General features: G+C 43.5%; 1 protein-coding gene across 2 annotated transcripts in view; it reads left to right on the top strand.

Moving 5' to 3' along the window:
* The window catches only part of DEPTOR (DEP domain containing MTOR interacting protein), a 114,749-nt gene that overhangs the window by 35,093 nt on the left and 57,770 nt on the right, over window positions 1-21,886 (top strand). For both annotated transcript variants that reach the window (XM_053929828.1, XM_053929826.2), the window contains exons 2-3: window positions 2,539-2,717; window positions 3,858-3,981. In XM_053929828.1, coding sequence (XP_053785803.1) covers window positions 2,539-2,717; window positions 3,858-3,981 — 303 coding nt within the window. The remainder of the gene's footprint in view (window positions 1-2,538; window positions 2,718-3,857; window positions 3,982-21,886) is intronic.

Below are 21,886 nucleotides of genomic sequence, written 5' to 3'. Positions count from 1 at the left end.
GCTCAGCTATGCAAAATTTCCGTTTTTCAATGAGACTCGAACGTGTTGCCTACTCTGTCCCCTTCTTGGGGATTTGTGCCTATAAGTGTATTAAAAGCTGGGACAACTGTAAGGGGTTAAAACTCCAAAAACTGATTACCCTAGAAGTGGAAGCATAAACAGTTTTTAAAAAGACTTAGATAACGATTTCCTGATAGCGGAGACTTACTACTTGTGGGGTGGGAACTCCTCCCAAGTTAGTGAGAAGCCTCCTTACCTTTTTGAAAAAAATGGTGGCATTTCTATGAGTGCCCTTGTACATTCATTTGTTCACCAAATATTTATTAAGGACCCGTGGTGCCAGGCAAAACACTTAATTATGCCTTTGCAGGGTAAACATTCCTACCTCTTTATTGGGCTACCTTTTCCTGGAATATACAAGTTTCAAGGCTCATTTTTAGAATGTGTTTCTGAGTATAAGAGAAAAAGAAGATGGTAGCACAGGTATCGAAGCATTTTTAACCTCTTGTTACATGTCTAAAAATACCAAGTTTCAGGCTAACTCCTGGATCCAGAGTTCTTTCCCCTCCATCACGTCTGTTCAGTTTTCTAAACATGGAAACGTACCAGGCCCTGGTGGGCCAAGGGTGCTGTCTAGTGCTTTCTCATCGGGCAGAGCAGGAACCGCTGGGAATCATACTTGCTCAGGAATCAGCACCAAGCTTGAGCGTGTGGGTTCAGGAAAGGATAGTAACTGAAAGGTTCTATTCTGTAGTATTTAAAGGTAGACATTACCTAACATATTTTTTTAAAGTTGGAAAGTTTACAGGAGCTAAAATTCCTCTTTTGGCTCATAACCTATTCCTCCTCCAAATTATAGGGTAGCTTATCCCACATTTCAATGTCTAAATAAATTGGTCTTCATTATTCTTGAATCCCTGACAGACATCACGCCTAAGAATGAATGTTTTGCATTCTGCCACTCCTGGAGCACGTTACACAAATTACTCAGTGTCATTGTCACTGAATTCATTAGAAGGATACACATGATGACTTTGGCGCACCTCTGTGAACATTTTTTTTTAAATTAGGGCTCATTTATTTTGTAGTAATAATTACATCTTTACATGGGTATCATTTGTAGTTTTAACATGACCTGCCTTGGGGAGGTAGCATGGGGATTAAGAACAATGAAGCAGCTAAAACTGCCTGGCACACCCTGCGTAAGGGCTCACACGCCGTCTTCATCCGCGTTACTGAGTGAGTTTTGTGACGGTGTGCCCATCGTGGACACCGTTTTACCAATGGGACCTTAGTGCTCAGAAGTGTGATCGCCTGGAACTCCAGGCAGCATCCGGACGACAGCCAGGTCTTCCTATTCCCAGTCCTGTGCTCCCGACTGTCCTTGTAACTGACATTTGGGGGGTATTTCTTTCTTTTTAAAATTAATTTTTAAAAAATGTTTTTTCAAATTTTCAACTCCAGATGACAGGCACTATTACATTACTTTCAGGTGAACAGCAGAGTGGGTTGACATTCGGGGTTTAGTATTTCAAATAGTTGAAATGTTGGGGGGATGCAACTGTCAGGCCGTTACAGTTAGTTAAGTGAACTTGTGTGAAAATGCTTAATATCGTGCTGGGCATATGGTAGGAAGCCCATTAAAGTGGTTCTTTTCTTTCTGTGCAGTTAACAGATGTTAGGACACCCTCATTTCTCTCCTCCTCTCCCCTCCCCCTGCCCATGTCCCAGCTGAGCCCTTCAACCCCAGACTACACAGGCACCTCCAGTCTTCAACAGTTGGATTTCTTAGTCAGCTCTGGCTGCCATAACGACGTACCGTAGATTGAGTGACTCACTCTTCTGGAGGTTGGAACTCTGAGATCAAGGTGTTGGCAGGGTGGGTTTTTCTGAGGCCACTCTCCGGCGTGTGGATGGCCGCCTTCCCTGCATCTGCACGTGGCCTTCCCTGTGCCCAAGTCTGTGTGCTCATCTCCTCTTCTGATAAGGACACCAGTCCTGTTGGATTGCGGCCCAATCTACTGACCTCAGTGTAATTGAATTGCCTTTGAAAAGACTCTGTCTTCAAATGCGGTCACGTTCTGTGGGCCGAGGGCCTCAAAATAGGAATTTTAGGGGAATCTGCTCAGCCTATAACATTGTATAGCGAGGAAGAGCAGCTTGGCATCAGAGCACCAGCCCAGTATGCTCCCGACCCCTAATTAGAACCTTTGGGTTATCAAAACCCGTTATCACTCACTGCACTCTGTCCAAAAAACAGGCGAGAGTATGATCTAGAGGTCTCCTGAGTGGCACGAGACCTCTAGGTTGTCTGGTTGTGTTCCCCCCATCCCCCTGTGTCACCTTTAGATCCGGGTGTGGAATCACTCTCCGGGGGCCCGGACTCCAACAGGGTGGAAATCACCCCCTGCTGTGGAAACATTTGAGTGGCACTCTGGTACCTGCCCAGCTTCCATTCTGTCGCTGTCCTCTGGGATTGGTTTAGTCACTTGTGTTGTCACCAAAATTTCTAAAATGATTGCCAAATTTTCTTTCCAGGCTCAGGCTGCATGAAGAAAAGGTTATTAAAGACAGGCGACATCATCTCAAAACCTACCCAAACTGTTTTGTCGCCAAAGAACTGATCGACTGGCTGATCGAGCACAAAGAGGCTTCTGACAGAGAGACAGCGATTAAACTCATGCAAAAATTAGCAGACCGGGGCATCGTTCATCACGGTGAGTGAGGCGGCAGTCAGGGTCACTTGAGGGGAAAGGAAGGACTGCGTCTCGCAGTCCAGACTTGAACCTACCCATTTAGGAAATAAAACATTTTACTTTAATTGTCTCCTGTGTACCTTTCCCCAGCTCCATTTCCTTCCTCCCTCCAAGAGGCATTTGGGTTTATTTCCATGGGCTTCTTTATACTTTTCCTTTCTGTATATGCATCTCTTAGCAACATATCATATTATTTTAAATGTTTTAAATCATTATAGCAATGCAAGTTTATTCTTTTGCAGCTTGATCCCCACGCTTTTGGGGAGATGCACCCACATCAATAGCGTATCTCCTGCTTTCTCACTTTCGCCGCTGTGTACGCCATATGTGATTGTGGCATCACACATTTCTCTGTGGCCATTTCGGTTGTTTCCAACTGTCTGCCGTTACTCTCAAGGGTGCGAAGGATATTCATGAACACATCTCCTTGAAATCTCTATCCTGGGCCAAGATCTTTCACATATCACATTTTGCCATGTATAATGCGCACCCACACCCTAGTACTGCCCATGTATAATGCGCATCTTTATTTTCCCCTCAAATTTGGGCAACAGGTGCAGATGATACATAGCAAAATACGGTATTCTTTTTCTCTTGGGCTGGAATGCCCAATTGCTATTCATTGTTCAGGTCTCCACTCACATGCACACTTTTCCGAGAAGCATCTAGTCGCCAAAGCCAGGTTACTGGGGTACTGGGTGCTCCTCCTTTGACCTCCCAGTATCTCCTCCCCTCTCCCATAGCCTCATCACACCGTATTTTAATTACATGTTGACGTTTCTCTTTATAGCATTAGATTTCACAGTCTCTGTGGTTGATGCCTACCCCAGTGCCATGCTCAAGCAGAGTTTGTGGAATGAATGATGAATGGAATTTTGTGACCCTTTTACTAGATAATAGTGATGATAAGATATCACTAATAATGTTGAGTGCTTACTCTGTTCCAGGTACTGTGCTCAATACTCTACATGTATTAAATCATAGAGTAGTGTGCTTGAGAAATTAGGTAGTAAACAAATCTTAATTAGCATTTTAGTTCTTTTGAGTAATTACATGAGGGTTTTTTTTCTCATTTGCCCCTTTCTGTATATTGTGTTTCAGTGTGTGACGAGCACAAGGAATTCAAGGATGTCAAACTCTTCTATCGCTTTAGAAAGGATGACGGCACCTTCCCATTGGACAATGAAGTGAAGGCCTTCATGAGAGGACAGAGGCTGTACGAGAAGTACGTGGCACACGCGACCCCCCTGTAACCTTCACTCGGAGAGAAAAGCAGCAGGGCTATTTTAGTCTTTTATCATTTTGACTTCAGCCCGGCTCTTCCATGTGGGGTGGTTACATAACTGTTCCTTTAATAATGAGAAAATTTTATCACTCACTTGCTCCTCTCTTCACCAGAAATTAAGTCAGTTTCATAAGATTCTTAATAAAGACTGTATTTAAATAGTATTTTCTATATTTAAGTCGATTTAACAAAACTCCAGAAATAAAAACAAAAGGTTGGAGCTTTATGTTTGCCATCAAATGATGAAATACTGTTGTGTAACTTGGAGGTTTAGTCTTGTAAATGGCTAGAGATGCAGTGTCAAGTGCAGTGGAAGTTCAAGTTGAGGTCAAGAAATGAGCAGGGGGAGAACTTCAGATAGTGGGGTGATCTCAGAGGGCAAATCTATCAGCTCTTTGAGAAATGAGTATTCTGTCGCCCAGGAGTATTTGCTTGCTGGGTCTTGAGTCTCCCCAGTGGTCTCCGAGCTGGTCTGCTATGGATCCTGTCCCATCCTACCTTCCTTGTTTGCCTGTTTTTTCTCCCCCGGGCAACCAGAAGAGAAAGGAGTGCAGGAGCAATGGCACCCCCTTCCTTAACTCTGGTTGCCTCTCAAGGTTTCCAGGAGTTGAAATAATGTACTTATCACATAAAAGAGCCTACTCTGTCATGGGTGGGTTGGTGCATGGGGGAGAGGACCTAGGGGGTCAGGTCAAGTAGCACGGTGGCTAAGAGCCAGACGGGGTTGGGTTCTAGCCCTGTCACCTTGGCTTTGTAAACCTCAGTGTCCTCTTTTTTGACACGGGAGTAGTGATAGCACCTAACTCTTAGGTGTGTAGTCCTGTGTGGGAATGAAAAGAATGACTTGTGTCAAATACTTAAGTATTTTAGCTCAGTAATTCTTGTACGTTGTTAGACCCCACCAATGGAAACTGATTCGTTACTGACATGGTAGTGATGGCCGTCCTGGATTCTGTCCCTCCGGTATCCTGCCTCTGTTCAGGTTCTGTTTGCCTGTTTTTCAAGCTGGACTTGTCCAGTCACTTAATGCTCAATATGTACTAGTTCGCCTGTCATGTGCTTTCTGTATTGAACTATGGGGAGACCCTCATCTCTCTGACTCGAATGAATTTGCATGGAAGGGACCCATCGACACCTCCATTGTCTACCTGACTGTGTATACAAGTTTTGTTGCTGTTTCTTTTACTTTCTTAGTTCCTTTTGGGAAATTCTAGCAGGTGTTAGGTATTTAGATTACCGTGGCAGTCCCTTCCAGGAGAGTCCAACCTTTTGGCATCTCTGGGCCACACTGGAAGAAGGAGAGTTAGTTGTCTTGGGCCACACATGAAATACATTGTGACACGTAATCACAAAACAAGCTCATAACATTTTAAGTAAATTTACGATTTTGTGTTGGGCCACGTTCATAGCCATCCTGGGCTGCATGCAGCCCATGGGCCACGGGTTGGACACCCCTGCATAAGATTCTATGTTGTCAAAAACATCCATGTCACTTCCAAGGAAAGAAGCCAGGGGCTCCTGTAACACTCTTCTCTAGCTGCAGTTTATCTCCTGGGATCTGGGCAACCATACCGTGGGAATTGGGGTTAGCAATACCTGAAAACGTCTGATACAGAACTATTCTTGCTATGGGCTGGGTAATGGGTATGATGGCAACACCAGAAAAAGAAAAGATAAAGGAAGTTGTCATACCTTCTAGAAAACAGACTTCCCCCAGCCCCACCTTCTCTTGTTGCTTCTCCCCTTCCATCCTATGTGCTGTTCACGCTGAACTATGTGCCTCTGGACCATCCAAGGCTCCTCTCTGCCTTCAGGTCATTTATTAATGTATTAATGATACAACAAAAATTCCCTGAGCCCTTCCTGCATGCCGAGCATAATTATAGGCTCTAGAAACGTGCCGTGAACCCAAAGACAGGCAAAGCCTCTGCCCCAACGGAGCTCACATTCTAATGAAAGAGGTAGACGTTAAATGGGCGCCCCATGGAGAGGAATGCCATAGAATTCATGGTTTTCGGTGCTAGAAAGAAAAGGAGACTCCCTGAAGGTGGCGAGGTATTGTAGAGAGGAGGGCCGGGGAAGACATTCCTGGAAAGGTGACATTTGAATAAAGTAAGCCTTGCAGATATCTGGTAACAGAGCATCCCCGACAGAGGGCACAACAAGGGCAAAGGTTAGGAAGCAGGAATGTGCTTGGCTTGTCTTATGTCAGTAAGGAGGCCAGCGTGTCCAGAGAGAGCAGGAATAAGGGAGAATAGTAGATGAGTTGGGGCTAGATCACACAGGACACTTACAGCCATGATAGGAATTGAGGATTTTAAGTATAATGGGAAACCATGGAGAGCAGGGAGTAGAGAAGTGGCATTCTTCATAGGACTCCCACCCCTTTCCCCAGTTCACTCCGACTCTTCAACAGCCTCACAAACTTGCCTGCTCTGTGACCTTCAGCAGGCCGCCGAACCTCGCTGATCTGCAGTCTTGAATGGAGTTACGGCAGGGACCCAGCTGGAGAGGCTGTTGGGCGGGTTAAATGGAACATGGTCTGCACAATGCTAAGCACAGTGCTCGCGCCGTGCTAAGCACAGTGCTCACCTCGGCGCGAGAGCCCAAGGAATGTTAGCTGTCGCTCTTAGAGTAGTAAACAATAATATAAGTGAATGGTACTTGTTATTTTCATGTTATTTTAAAATTGAGCCTAGCATAGCAGCAAGCAGTTGGGAAGCCAGGCTACCTGGGTGTGAATCCTGGTTCTTGTCCTTTGGGCATGTGGTTTCACATCTTGGGGCCTCCATTTGCCCATCTAGTAAGTAAAGAGATGGATTGTATCAACCTCATAGGCTTCTTGTGGGCAGTAAGTGAACTACTTTTTATAAGAGCACAGGACAGGGCTGACCTCAGCGTGATTGCATCCTGTTGCTCACCCCCTGCTGCCAGCTGGAAGGGAGTGTGAGAGAGAGGGTGTGTGCTCCTGGATCACGGCCCAGACTTTGTCATTTTGAGGAATTCATCTGAGCATATCCAGGGCACAGTGCCCTTTCATCAACAAGGTTTCACTAAACATTCACCCTGGACTGAAGATGTGGAGAATAAGGCGTGACATCTTTCCAGGAGGGGCTTACAGTTTCCCACTTAATTTTGCATAAGCACAAATATCCCAGACACACCGCCATACACATAACTCACATTCTCCCAAACAGTACAGTTTCTAGTTTTCAAGTAAAACCTTTGTAAGCAGGATAAATATGTGTAACTTAAAAGAACAACGTCGAATCTGTGTATCCTCCCTTCACATGGTAGAAGATATTTGGGGTGCCTGTACCAAACTACAAAACCTGATTATCTTCCAGCAGTTAGCAAAATAAATGTCTTTAAGAAAAAAGTTGAACTAAGGATTTTTAAACGTTCTATAGACTGATAAACAGAATAGCTATAAAAGAGAATACGAGTTTGAGGTACAATTTGGACTTTCCTTACCAAAACTAATAGGTGAAATGCTCACTTTAAACTAAGATTTCATTCAGACATAGATCTAAGAGATTTCTCAGTTCTAATTTCACCTCAGTCTTAAATGGAGTTAATGCCCTTCCACGTCTGGTACATAAAGACATTAGCTTAGTTGTTTATCTAAAGGGCTTTTGGTCTTTCTCAACAGCAGGAGTTCTCTCTCCATCCCCTAGAACTCTAGGAATGTTGACCTGATGGAAGAATTGGTTTAAATGCCATTCAATCTCTGTTGAGTCCCTACTGCTTCCGTTATATTCTCTTCTCCACAGACGGAAGAGAAATATGAGGGAGAAACTGTCCAAAGGGAAAAGGCCCTTTTTCGTGTTTTATCTTATCAGAAGTTTCTCTACCTCTGATATGCCAAAGGGAGAATGCCCCTGGGATCTTTTTCCTGTTCCCTCGCAGTGCCTGGCACAATAAATATTTGCTGAGTGAACAAAGGACTCTGCAGTCTACAATGGCTGTGAGCTGCTGAGCTCCTACGTGACAGTGACAGAGAGCTTGCTTTTAATGACAAGCAGCAATAACAAGAGGTGTACCTTTGTCTTGCCTCTTCAGAGTTTACAAAGCATCTTATACACTAACATGTTTGGTCCTCTGTGAGCTATACCCAGCAGGCACAATTAATCCCATGGTAGAGATGGGGGCGGGGCATGAGCTGGAGAGAGGTTTAATGAATGATGTCATCCTAGATCTCGAAGCTGGAGTAAAAGAAAAAAAAGTCTCCAAGCTTTTGACTCCATCTTGTTCCATCTCCGGTATAGATGTGTTTTTCAGACTGAGATCCTGAGTTCTCCAAATTGGTTCAAATTCTGTGTGCAAAATAGGTTTTAATTATTTGCAAACTTTAATAAAAATACTCTGGTATGTTATGTACAACATTTTCACAGTTTATCTGTGCTGCCCAGTTAATCAGTAGCTTCATAGAATCTTGCAACAAATCATTCCTGCCTTCTCCCTTCTTCATTTATTTGAAGCATCCAAAGATTGCAATGTAAGTGGATTAAAAATTGTTACCTTTTGCAGCTGCTTATCTGAATGACAGGGATTGATTATGACACAGCATAACTAATTCCAAGAACTGTTAAGTGCCTTGAGAGTTTATCCTACTTTCAAGAGAACAAATATGTTGGCCATCATTTATTGCATGGGTGCTGGCAGAAGACATAAGACCCCTGGGTTTAGGGACCAAGGACAGTTTATTACCTTTATCAGTAGTACTAGAGTATCATCATTTTCTGGAACCAGTTCTCCAAGCCTTGGTTCCCACGGAACAGTACAGTGCCTGCCTGGGCTGGGTTACACAGAAGAGGAATCCCAAGCTGAGGAACCTGAATCTTTTGTAATAGTCTTCGAGCAGACCTGCTCTCTGGCCTAGAAGGAGACATCATCTGTGTTACACAGGACCATAGGCAGATCTGCCCCCGTTGTTCCAGAGGGGAGACACCACCTTTATCGTCCCAGTCTATTCATTATGCAAACAGTTTTGAAAAGATAGTGTAGAACATCAGTGGCCATGCTTCTGTTTGCAAGATAGGAAGAGACCCTGGAGTCTCCCAACAACTAAAACGAATGTGCAAATTAAAGGGCCATCATCTCTTCTTACAGGGTGTTTAACAACAACTTTAGAACAAAAATTTCTGTGGTTTCATTCAATGTGCAGAGGAGTGTTAAAAAACAAAATTCAACTGAGTAAACTGGAAAATCTAATTGGCTTTATTAAGTGAGTCACGAATTGGGCAGCTTCCCGTCCAGCCACTAGAAGCTTTGTACGAAATGAGAGATTTTTTATTGGAAGAAGGGTGGATCAAGGGAGCTGTTAGTGACAGAAAAGAAAGGATTCTTTTGGGCAGAACATCTCTTCTTTGGGGAAAGAGAAGGGTTTTTATCATGCAGGTTGCCTCTTCTTTCTCTGGGGGACGGGGAGGGTCCATGTGATGGATTATTGGTGGTTGACCAGAAAGTTCCATACTGGTTAATTAAGATTAACCAGTTAAAGTGCTATCCACACATGTGCTGTCTTATTAAAGCCTCGTTCTAAACCAATACCGTTACACTGATAAATACTGTTATTCTCCCTTTGGCAAATAAGGAAATTGAGACGAGAGAGGTGTACTAAATTGTTTAATAACTTCACACAGCCAGAAAGCCCAGGAAACATTTTGAATCCTGGTTTCCAGTTCCAGAGCCCACGACCTTAAATTAACCGTTTTCCAGTCTGCAAAAATCCTACAGCTTCACCACAAGTGACAGCAATAATGCACACCAGTAAATAATGGTAAACAATAAGCAACTTAATAGATTTTTAATGGGCCTGAAAAAAGTGTGCTCCTGGCTCTCGCTACGTCCTTGGGTCTGGTTTTGGAAATCGCATTCTCCTGGCTGTTTCTTGGCAATGCCACCCTCCCCTTCCTGCCCTTCCTACACAATGAGTGGCAACAGTATTAGAGCTTTGTTCACATGTAGAGCAGGTAGCAGGTCAGCTGTGCTTGGCAGAAGTCATCAGCCCTACATTGTCACCTAAGGATTTCTAGCTCTGGTTGGTTATTTAGAAATGCCTTGATTTACAGGTAAACACGTTGCCGCGTCAACAGTAAACTGGATTCACTGATGGAGATTGACGGTGCTGGCTACTTCTGCCAACATTTCCTGACCCTGTGTAATTGCAAGGCTAAGAATCAAGTCTCTGTAACATTGATTTTTGCCAATCTCTCTCTGTAATTACTTTTCAACTCGATAGGCTGGAAAACCCATTTAAGATTTCTGGAGTTGGAGAGGCATGCATCAGAGTTCTTTCCCTGCCACTGACCGAGACATTCAGCCTTTCCGAGGCTGTTTTTCATCTGTAAAATGGGAAGAAAATGCATAGTACGTATCTCAGGACTAAATGAGATAAAATTCCATGGAGTTTCATTGAATGCAGGGCATGTTATGTTTCTAATACATAAGGAAAATGCATGTAGTCAAGGTATCCTTGTGTTACACAACTTGTGTTAAAAAAAACATGTCTTTATGCACTAGAATTATGTTCAGCGTGATAGGATGGCAGGGTGTGTCTGTTTTCCAGATCTGTTCTCTACCCTTTTCTCACCTGCCATGGGCCTGGCAGGCTGGTGCATGTGTATTGCAACAGGCCCCATTGCAAATGACTAGGCCAGTGGGAGGCACTAGCAGTAAGTAGGTAGGAGGGAGGACAGTGAGGTCAGAATACTTATTTCCCTGCACCTTCCCAGCTAATGAAGGCCAGAGCTCCTGTCCAGCAGCCCTTTCCTTACATGTGTCTGGTTTAGGCTCCGGAAACTGCCCTCTCCCCCTAAGCCTGACATTGTTAGTGATCGCCACCATCTGCTCATCTGGGAGCCTCACCATCCCTATTAGTTAGTATCCCTCACCCCTGCCCATAGCTTTAGGAGTTCTTTTATTATAAACTCCCTTTCCTTAGCCCATTCGCACACTCCTGTGGTTTCCTGCTGGGACCCTGAGTGACAGAGCCCAGGAGATCCTCCTGGGAACTGAAACCAGTTGTGTCCTCTCTTGAATGGAGAGGAAGTCAGAAAGGTCCACACCATATCAGTGGAAAGGTCACTTGCTCCTGCTGTTTGTTTTTCTGAGAGTGTACCGGGTGTGATGTGATGGTTAAAACTGGCACAGGTTTCTGAGAGTGTACCAGGTGTGATGTGATGGTTAAAACTAGCACAGGTTTCTGAGAGTGTACCAGGTGTGATATGATGGTTAGAACTGGCACAGGTTTCTGAGAGGCACCAGGCGTGATAGGATGGTTAGGGTTGGCACAGGGCCCTCACAGTAGCCAGTGCTGTGTGAGCAAGGAGGAGGTTGGATTACAATGAATTATTTTGGCCCTCTCTCTGCTCCTGTATCACTCTGGGTTCCAGCCTAGCAACCAGAGCAGCTCTCTCTCCAAGGTGATGCTTTTGGTGAGGTTTCAGTCTCTCCACCTTGACTAGAATATCTTCGATGTCCTGACCTTGAAACCACATACAACTTCAGAGCCTCGATGTCCAGCATGTGCCCCAGAAACGTTTGTTAAACAGATGAATAGCTCTGTGGATGTGTGGTCATTCTTATTTAGGAAAGAAGTCAGTGGGCAGGCCCTTTTATCCCTAACCTATGGTTCAGATTTGAATGAAACCGTTAGTCTGTATTTGCTACTGTGAGATCATTCTGATTGTATTTACTCATTGTTGGTTCTAATAAACATTCGAAGGATAGGAATTATAATCATGGTCATTGTTTACTGACTACTTCTGAGCTGAAGGCACCATCCTAAGTAGTTTTCCCACGTTCTTTTCTTTAATTCTTCCTGCACCTCTCAGAGGGAGAAATTTTCAGCATCAATTTACAGGTGAGGAAAGTGAATTTGAGACGGGCTAAGTAACATGCTTTAAATCTCCAGTTCCTAAAGAGGACTCCTGGCCAAAAGTGGCTCATAGGGCGGGCTCTGTACTTTCCTACAATTGGTGTTAAAAATTAAAAATTTAAATTCCTAGAGTGAACCTGGAGACGTTGCATACCACCTCTAGCATTCTTTGAATCCAACGACTAGTTGACATCAAGTGTCATTCTATTCAATCTGGAGGAGATTAAGAACCCAGAGTCTTTTCTAAAGGCAATGGCTCTTGTTTGTTTTCAAGTGTGGAGATTCTAGAATGAATGGATCATGGGGGATGGGGCAGGGGAGGCTTCCCCAAACATTCTGCAACAAAGAGGGGAAAAGTAACGCAGAGTAGCAGAGGGGGAGGACCTTCTGAGAGAAGAGGCAGAGCCTGAAGCAAAGTAAAAGTGGGCCTGCCCTCAGTACACTGGCGGGGCGGGAGAGGGAGGGTGTTCTTCCATTTTTTCAAGCTCTGTGTGAGGCCCCCTGGGTAAGCGGCTTTGTCTTTAAAGGCAGAGATGCTTCCAAAAAGCATAGTTGCTATGTTGTTTTCCTTGCTTTGTTCGCTAAATGAAAGCACCCCTACTTAATTATGGTTTTTTTCACACAGAGCTGGGGAGTGTAAGCAAAGGCATTGTTCCACCAAATGAAAACAAAGCACCAAGCGACAAAAAGCATTTAGTAATTTCACAGCCCCTAACACAAGAGTGTCTCAGTCAGAGAGAAAGAAAATCCAAATAACATTTTTAACTTCATGAGTGTGCAATTTGTTGTTAAACTTTCTCTATAAAGTTAAATGCATTGAAGTGTAATATATATAAAGTAGCCATGGCGTAAGCGTGCAGTTGAGTAAGTTTTCGTGAACTGAACACACTTATGGAACCACCACCCAAAGAGTATTTTTTAAAAATTGCCTTCTGTATTCTACCGTGGTTTAACATCCTAAGTAAAATTAACTTTTGCATCAGCATTAGCATTCTCCAGAATAGAAAAGATCCTTTTAAGAAACTGAACCCCTTTGGCTTTTTTATGTTTCATCCATCATTTGAATGGCATCTCCTTTCCCAGAGTCTCGGAATTGGCTCTTCGGGCCGGTTTGGAGTACTGCCCACCCTGACGAGGACTGACGGGTGTTGCAGGGGTCACCTCTCAGGAGCGTGTGTGCGTGCAAAGCTGTGCATGTCTTTCGTTCACCTCTACTGCAGAACAAACCCAGGATTCCAGAGTGCAGTTGGACATCACAGTTCAGAGTCAAACCCAAGACTGCTTCCCATTGCCGCTGTCTCTCTGGAACCGTTCCTGTTAATAGGCAAGAGAGGAAGAGATGGTAATCAACTAGCTCACTTCCAGATTCCTCTGGCGTGGCACTGGGGTATTGTTTTGTGCTCCCTATAGTTCCTTCCTGTACTAGCCCTGATAGATTCAGAAAGACCGAAGTCTGACCTTTCCATCACATTTCACTGGTCCGTGGTAAGAGACGGCTGAGCGGTGGTTAGCATCCACATGAACAACAGTTTGTGGGGTGTCTCTTTATCCCAATTCCCCTGGACTGGGCTTTGCATCAGTCCTTTGGTCCTGATGACTCTCTACTGGTGTCCAGCAGGTGGGCGACATCAAAGTTGTATCAGAGCAGTTTCAGGCTTTCAAGAACTTTGTTTACCTTGCTTCCTCTTGGTCTTCCAGAGTGGGAACCTTGACTCATTCTATGAACAGCTAGTGACCAGCCCAGAGTGGGGTTAAGTGCTGATACAGTTGTTGAGCTGAAAGCACAGTTGTCATAATAAAAACAAAAAGGAGACTGATCTTCTTCATACCAGAGGGCCATTGTGTCATCTTTGTTATCCTCATGGATACGCCTGGGCTCAGAGTTTGTCCACTCCACCACCTGTAGGCTCTGAAGCCTTTCTGACAGAATGGCTGCCTATGTCCCAGGCTTATCTCCTACTACTTTGTAGTCCCTCCCACCCCCACCCCTGCCCCATCCTGCCCCTACTCAACATGGAACTGCTTGTCCTGCTTTCCTTACACAGTGCATCTGTACTGGCTGCTCCTTAAGCCTGTGTCCCCTCACTGTCTCTCAAAGCCAAGTCCCATCTCCTTAACCTGGAGCTGCAGAGCTCCCTCTGGTAGGCTTAAGCATTTCATTCCTTGCTTCCCTTTCATTCTACATCTACTTCTTGTTCTGTTTTAGTGTTTATCAGCCTTGCACATGGGTTTTTGATGTTTGCTCCCCGACTGGATAGTGCGTGTGAAGTGATGTGGTTTTGATCCGCAGATCCCTGATGGCTAATGATGCTTAGTGTCTTTCTATTTGCTTACTGGCCATTTATGTATCTTCTTTGGTCTTGTGAGACGTTTGTCCACTGTCACATTGGGTGATTTGTCTTTTTATTATTGAGCTTGAAGTGTTCTTTATATATTTTGGATGCAAATCCATTATCAGATATAAGATCTGCTCATATTTTCTCCCATCTGGAGAGTTACCATTTCACCTTTGTGCCAGTACCTTTAAAGCATAAAATTTTGACGTAGTCTAATTTATTTATTTATTTATTTTGATGTAGTCTTACTTATTTGTTTATGTATTTATTTCTGTCCCATGTGCTTTCAGTGTTGTATCTAAGCATCCTTTGATCTAAGCCTTCTTTGTCAAATCCAAGGTCGTAAAGATTTACCCTTATATTTTCTTATAAAAGATTTATGATTTTATCGCTCACATTTAGGTCTTTCATATATTTTGAGTTATTTTTTTGTGCCCCAACTTGTTCTTTTGTGTGTGATTCTAATAGTCTCAGCACCATTTGTTGAAAACACAATTCTTTTTCCATCGGCTGGCCTTGGCACCTTGTCAAAACTCAGTTGACTGTAAACATCTCAAGGCCATGATTTTAAATCTGTTTTGAGAGGTAGTCTTATAATTGGACAATGTACGACCTTGGTTAACAAAAAAAGTGCAGGGACTGTCCCCCCTCCGCTTTCACGCCATTTCCACAAATACGCAGGACGGAGCAGCTCTGCTGGTACCAGCGCTGTGACCTCTGGGCTTTGCGTTCAGTTTGTCATCAGTCTTCTTTAAATATGTTTTCCCTGGTTGGTGTCGTCTTCAATTTTTCTTCATTACTTCATTTTACCCCTCCCAAACTTTTTCTTTACCTCCCTTTCTTTCTGTGTTTCTGACACTAAACCCTTCTATTTTCTAATAATTATAGGAGCCTCCAAAATAAATTATAACCACTCTTTGAAAAAGAGCTTTTATAATGTGCTTGAGAACCCGGCTTCCCTTGACAGTTATTTGAAAAGGCTCTCTGAGATTTGAATTGTTTTGAATTCATCATAAAAGTGCTTGGTGTCTCTTCCTCTTGTATAATTTTATGGTTATAAAACCATCATAGAACATAGCCTTTTAGGACGGCCATGGACTTGGACTCCGCACCCAGCTTCCATCTACGGCTGATTCAGGTTCTGAAAATGTTTAATACAACAACACTCAAAACCACGGGGAATGTGAAAATTACATCTTAGGTTTCAGAATATCAGTCTCTTCAGAGCTTAAGGCAAACACTACAAAGTTCTGGCTTCTAGCAAATTTAAAATAGCAAGCCAAGAGGTAGGGCTTTATCCTTCAAAGACTAATAGCATTCTCCATTTCTGTTGCTTGCGGTCTTCTTAGTTTCCAGTCAGTTGCTGAATAAATATTTATTAAGCACCCAATATATACCCCCTTCCAGGGCTTGGTTTTCTAAGAAATAAAAGAATTTAAGATGTGGTGTCTAGCCTTCAGAAGTTTCTAGTTTAGTTAGAGGGGTAAATATAGTACACGTTAAGTTGAGAGGATAGCCCTGGCTGGTGTGGCTCAGTGGATTGAGCTCCAGACTGCGAAGCAAAGCATCGCCAGTTTGATTCCCAGTCAGGGCACATACCTGGGTTGCGGGCCAGGTCCCCCCAGTAGGGGGTTCGTAAGAGGCAACCACGCATTGATGTTTCTTTCCCTCTCTTTCTGCCTTCCCCTTTCTCTAAAAATAAATAAAAATCTTTTAAAAAAATTGAGCGGATATATAAACCCTAGTCCTGACTTTAAGTTCAAAAAAGACAGAGATCTGTATTGATTGCTTTTTAATTGGGATACTTTCAAAGCGGGGGGGCGGGCAGGGGTTAGTACTTAATCCAGCCTTTAAACCAGAGCCTGACTGTCTCACTTAGGTCCTTTGTACAAGGAGAACCAGGCTCTCATAGACCTGCCTTCAGGTGGTGCTGTGCTTGTGTCCACACCGGACCTCTCTTGAGTTGCGGGGGCTGGAATTTGGCCCTTGTTTTTCCCTGAAGCCAGGGTCCCTGATGCAGTGACCAACTTGTACCCTGGCACCATGAGCCCCCTTTTTTTCTGAAGGATAATTAAGATTTCTCCAGGAAAAGGAAGGAAGAAAGCTGTGGAGGAACATCCTGAGTAAGGAATAAAGACAAAAATGAGTATGTTTAATTCAGGGAAACAAAGGAAGGGAGGTAATTAGATATGTGTTGGCAAAGAGTGTGAAATGCTATTTTTCCTCCCTTTGCCTTACTTTTTCCAGTATGGAATATTTTTACTCACAAATACTACCTGAACAGCCTTCTGTTTCCTAGTTCCAAATCTAATTGTTAGGAAAATTATGTCAATTTCTCTGTGCAACATCTGTTCTATAGATAATAGTGTAGTACTCAGAAATACCAATACTCCAGTGAGCATTTCCGCCTGATTAATACTTGCTTGCAAGGTACGGAAGTCAATGTTATACATCTAAGTACGTAAGTTGTACATTGGGAGCTACTTTATCATACTGGGAATATAAGAATATTGTGAGCAACAAGTCATCTGGTTAAACATAAACTTAACCTTCATACAACTTTTTTATTGGTAACATTTCCTCCAGTTACAAACCAAATACATTCTCTCTGGGGAATAATTAGAGAAATAGAGAATTCTATTAAGAGAGAAGAAAAACCATAAGTTATGCCCAGGGGTAAACAATCGTCTTAATATTTGGGTAAATGAATTTTTAATTTTGAATAGTTACTATATATATGGAGTTTTATGTTTGCTTTTTAAAATAATTTATTATTATAGTCACCTATGACTTTTTAAAAAGCTTTCTCTCTAAAAAATCTAAAACATGTTTTTGGCCTAATGGCCCATGGGTCATTTTGACTCCCTGCCTAGTTTGTGCCCTTGAATCCCATTCACATACATTCCCACATGATACAGGGCCTTTTCAGCTCTTTGTTTTTTTTCAATGTACAGGGGATTGCTATCAGTTTATTTCTATTCCTGTACTGGCCCCTAAATGTAGCAGTTCCTTCTATTGTAATGCTCCCTTCCCCTGAGTTAAAGAGAGTCTGGGAATCTGACTCACGTATATGCAGGAAAGGTTGAAATCAGCTCGCGTGCACGATCAACATCTGGTGAGTACGTGCCGGAGGTGAGTATTACTAATGCCTAACACCCTGGAAGGCCTGTGGCTTGATGTAATGATGATAGGCCAGCCCAGGACAATTTTGACTAAAATTGAATTTGTTCCATAAAATCTAAGAGTTTTGGAGCATGATACACATTTCTGATGACTAATTAAAATGGAACTGTTAATCTTGTCTATAGTAATACAGAAACAGTCTTAATTCATTTTTGCCACAGAGAAAGGTGTTTGACTTGATTGAGCAATGGCTCCGTCCAGAAAACTTTTGTCCTCATGGTCATCTCCATCATCATCATCATCATATGGTCATGGCTGAAGTCTATTCAGTGTTGAGGGTGTGCTGACACCGTGACTGAAGCATTTCATGTGTTATCACACTGAAGCTGCACAACAGCTCACCAAGGAGGCACCATTGTTATCCCCATCGTCCACCTGCGCGAGCAGTCTTTTGAAACTATTCCACACTTTAAGTAAAGTAAAAAATATTAAATAAACGAGGAAGAGAAAACATAAAACTATGAATGAGCTGTACGTAATGGAATTGCCATTCAGCTGACTAATTAAAGTAAAGCTCTGTGGTAGCTGGTCTCCAAAGATGGCCCCAAACATTTCCACCGATTCCTATATGTGCATATGATTCTTTCCATGAGGAGGTGGTCCATGTGTCCCTTCGCCTTGAGTCTGGCCTGTGTCAGATGGCTTTAGCAAATGTAATTCAGGGTAATTGACATCTGTGTCTTTTGAGCTGAGGCATTAAGAAAGCCTGGCATGGTTGACTGATTTTGGACAACAGTGCCAAGATAATTCAGTGAGGAATGAATAGTCATTTCAACAAATGGTGCTGGGACAACTGGAGAGCTGCATGTGAAGGAATGAAGTTGGACTCTTATGTCTTGTAGGAAAATGAACTCAAAATGGATCATGGAACTAAGTACAAGACCTAAAACTGTAAACAATGAGACGAAAACTAGGAGTAAAGCTTCATGGGCTTGAGAAGGAATGGTTTCCAAAATCTGACACCAAAGGCACATGTGGCAAAAGAGAGAAATGGATAAATTAGATTACATCCAAATTAAACAGCCTTTGGGTTATAAGCAATACTGCCAAGAAAGTGAAAAACAGCCCATAGAATGGGAGAAAATATTTGCAAATCATATGTCTGATAAAGAGCTTGCATCTAGAATATATAAAGAGCACAAAATTCAATAACAGAAGAACAAGTAATCTAATTTAAAAGTGGGTAAAGGATCTGATCAGACATTTCTCCAAAGAAGATATACCAATGGACAAATAAGCACATGAAAACATGCTCAATATCATTAATTATGAAGGAAGTGATAGTCAAAACTACATTGAGATACCATTTCACACCTACTAGGATGGCATTAATAAAAAAAAATGATGACAAATATTGATGAGGATGTGGAGAAATTAGAACTCTAATACTTTACTGGTGGGAATGTAAAATGGTACAACCATTTGGAAAATAGTTTGGTAGTTTCTCAAAAGGCTAAACAGAGTTACCCCGTGTCCCAGCAATTATACTTCTATGTGTATATCCAAGAGCAATGAAAACATATGCCCACACAAAAATTTGCCTATGAATGCTCAAAGCAGCATTTTTCACAATAGTCAAAAATGGAAACAACCCCGTGGTCGTCAGCTGATGAGAGGATACACAAACTGTGGTACACCAACTCTGTTTATATACCAGATACCATTGAATGGTACATATGAAATGAGTTATCTGCATGATAAGGAGATTGTATCTCAATAGAACCATAAAAATGTCCTGGCAGCATCTGCCTCCTCTCTCTTTAGCTCTGCACCTCAGTGTTCCACCTGACTCCCTGGGGAGAGAGGCTCTGTTGACGCAGGGACACCACAGGGCCAGACACCCTGTCCTGGCCACCATCTGCTCACATCGGTGTGAGTCACCTCCAGCAAGAGTGATAGAGGAGCTGCCTAGTTCAGCCCCAGGCAACCCACAGGATCTTGTGATACAATCAAATGGTGAAGATTTAAAGCCACCAAGTTTGAGGGGAGCTTGGTATATAGAAAAACATAATTGGAACAAGTACTAAGTCAAATTCTTGCTTTACCACTGTGCCTACGTATGAATCCTGAAATTACATCCCATGAAAGGCTTGGTCTTAAAGAGAGGAACCTGGATGGGGACATGACTTGATTCCAAGGGGGAACGAAATAAGGAAGAGCTAAAGGTGGTGGTACGTGTTTTAAGTGGCAAGCCGAGCCAACGCAGGCCGACCAACTGGTCTCTTTTTCTTGGCAGCATCCACTTGTCCAGAGGCCACCATCTACTTAGCAGGAGCCCTAGAGGCCTGGCAGGTCATGTTTCTGATTACAAGAAATGACACCAGTAAATTCCCATCCACCTGTCCCCCCCACACCCTGGGGAAAAATCGCTGAGCTGGAGGAGTGGTTAGAAACAGACTGAGGCCGGGCAGGAGCTCTGGATTCACCTCCTGTCTGCACGGGGTTGTCCTCGGGGGGGTATTTTGAATATACTGTTGGATAGTGATGCGTGGCATAGGGGTGCATAGAAGCGAGTTTCATTTCAGCAAATACTTTTTGAGGACCTACTGTGCTAGGAACAACTGTGAACCACGTAGACAGGGACCTTTGTCTCAAAAAGTTTACAGTGAAGTGAGTCGGTGATTCCTCTAGGGCTCTGGAAACGTGGCAGGGAATGTGGAAGTAGCACGTGGTCCATATTTGTGGAATTGGACACAACTTCTTAGAGGAGATAATGTACAAAAACTGGAAAACTTAGAAAGCTAATTTTACCCTATTTTCACTCCAAAATACCTTGAGAGTCAACGGAAGTGAAGAAATGGTGGCATTCCTATTTGGACATTCACATGGGTACGTGAGTTCTCACCAATGTAAGCTCCCAGGTCTAGTTCCACGTGGCTTTATTCCATGCAGTTTATTTCCAGAACCTTCTAACATTTGTTCATTGTTCCTTCAGTACTTTCTAAGCGGAGTGATGTGTCCTTTTTGTGGGTTGTCGTATCTTTTTGCCATTACCTGTTGGTATGAGTGTTATCTCTTCCTGTGAAACAAATCACCCCCAAACTTGGTTGTTTAAGACAACAATGATATATTGCTTCTCTGGATTCTGTGGTTTGCGTGGTTTCATCTTGGGCTCATTCATGTGCTCGCTAGAGGGTCAGCTGGCCCAGGAGGCCTAGGACAGCCTCCTTCATGTGTCCCAGAATCGGTGCTGGCTGTTGCCCGGGCACCTCGGTTGTCTTTGTGGCCTCTTTACCTCCAGCAGGTGAGACTCGCTTCCTCACACGGTGGTGGTCTCATCACAGCATCACAGAGGGGTCAAGGTGGGAGTGGCAAGGCCTCTGAAAGCCTCGCCTGGGAAGTCTCATGTGTCACTCTTGCTGCATGTAGCAGTTCACAAACCCAGCCCAGGTTCAAGGGAAGGGGAAGTAGATTCCATCTCCTGGGGGAGAAGCACTGAAGTCACACTGGAAAGAGACGTGAGAGGGGGTGGCACGGCCATCTTTGCACATTGTCGCCTATAGAATGTCTTCGTGATTCTGTCTTCGTGATTCTGTCTATGGTGATGGATATGTAGCATTTGTCCTTTCTGTCTTCTAGGAAGGGTCATTATTATATTAAATATAATCTTATTGCTCGCATAAAGTCAGCTCTGACTAACCCTGGGAGAGCAGAGGGGTCTCTCTTTATAAGGATGGCTTAAAGTACAGAAGAGGATGGGCTTGGGGAATTTCTGAAGAAGATTTTTAAATGTGTTCTGTTAAATGCCAAATAAGAATACTTTTAATGAGTTCTATTATAGGCTAATAGCTTTTATAAATACTCAGTATAAAAGTATATGTTTATATACTTAGGCCTTTTTTTCCCCAAAGATTTTTGATGATCACAGCAATCCAGGGAAGGAAGTAGACTAGATAGTATCCTTCGTGTTTGCTGTCAGCTTGGGGACGCTGAAGCAGGGAGATATGGTGTGATTAGTCTGGGGCGAAGCTGTCTGGGTGGGAGGCAAGCCCGTGCAGGGATGGCCCTCTAGCTGAGTGGAGTGGTTGGTAGCACTTCACACTATTAATGTCAACCATAACAGGCACCTACGAAAGGCCCATCATACATGGATGCAGGGGAGCTTGTTTATGGCCCCAGTGGGAGCTCGTTTTGGAGGCGTGGTGAGGACAGAAGCTAGAGAACTTGGAAAGTGCACGGGGAGGTAGGTGGGAGAAACAAGCTATGTGGGGGAGGGAGGTTGGAAAGGAGTGATTCATATATAGAGTTGTTGTAGTCTGTTCCAGCCACTTAGACTGATGGCTTGAACAACTAACATTTATGTTTCATCGTCTGGCGGTTGAGACATGCAAGACCAAGGGGCCGGCAGATCCAGTATCTGTCCTGGGTTTGTGGGCAGTGGTCTCCGAGTATCCTCACAGAGAGAGAAGGTGGGAGCAAGCTCTCTCTCGGCTCCTCTCATAAG

Source organism: Desmodus rotundus, chromosome 8 (assembly GCF_022682495.2).
Source record: "Desmodus rotundus isolate HL8 chromosome 8, HLdesRot8A.1, whole genome shotgun sequence".
NCBI classification, from domain to species: Eukaryota; Metazoa; Chordata; class Mammalia; order Chiroptera; family Phyllostomidae; genus Desmodus; species Desmodus rotundus.
Note: the sequence above shows the minus strand (reverse complement) of the source record. Positions and strands in the feature narration are given on the sequence as shown.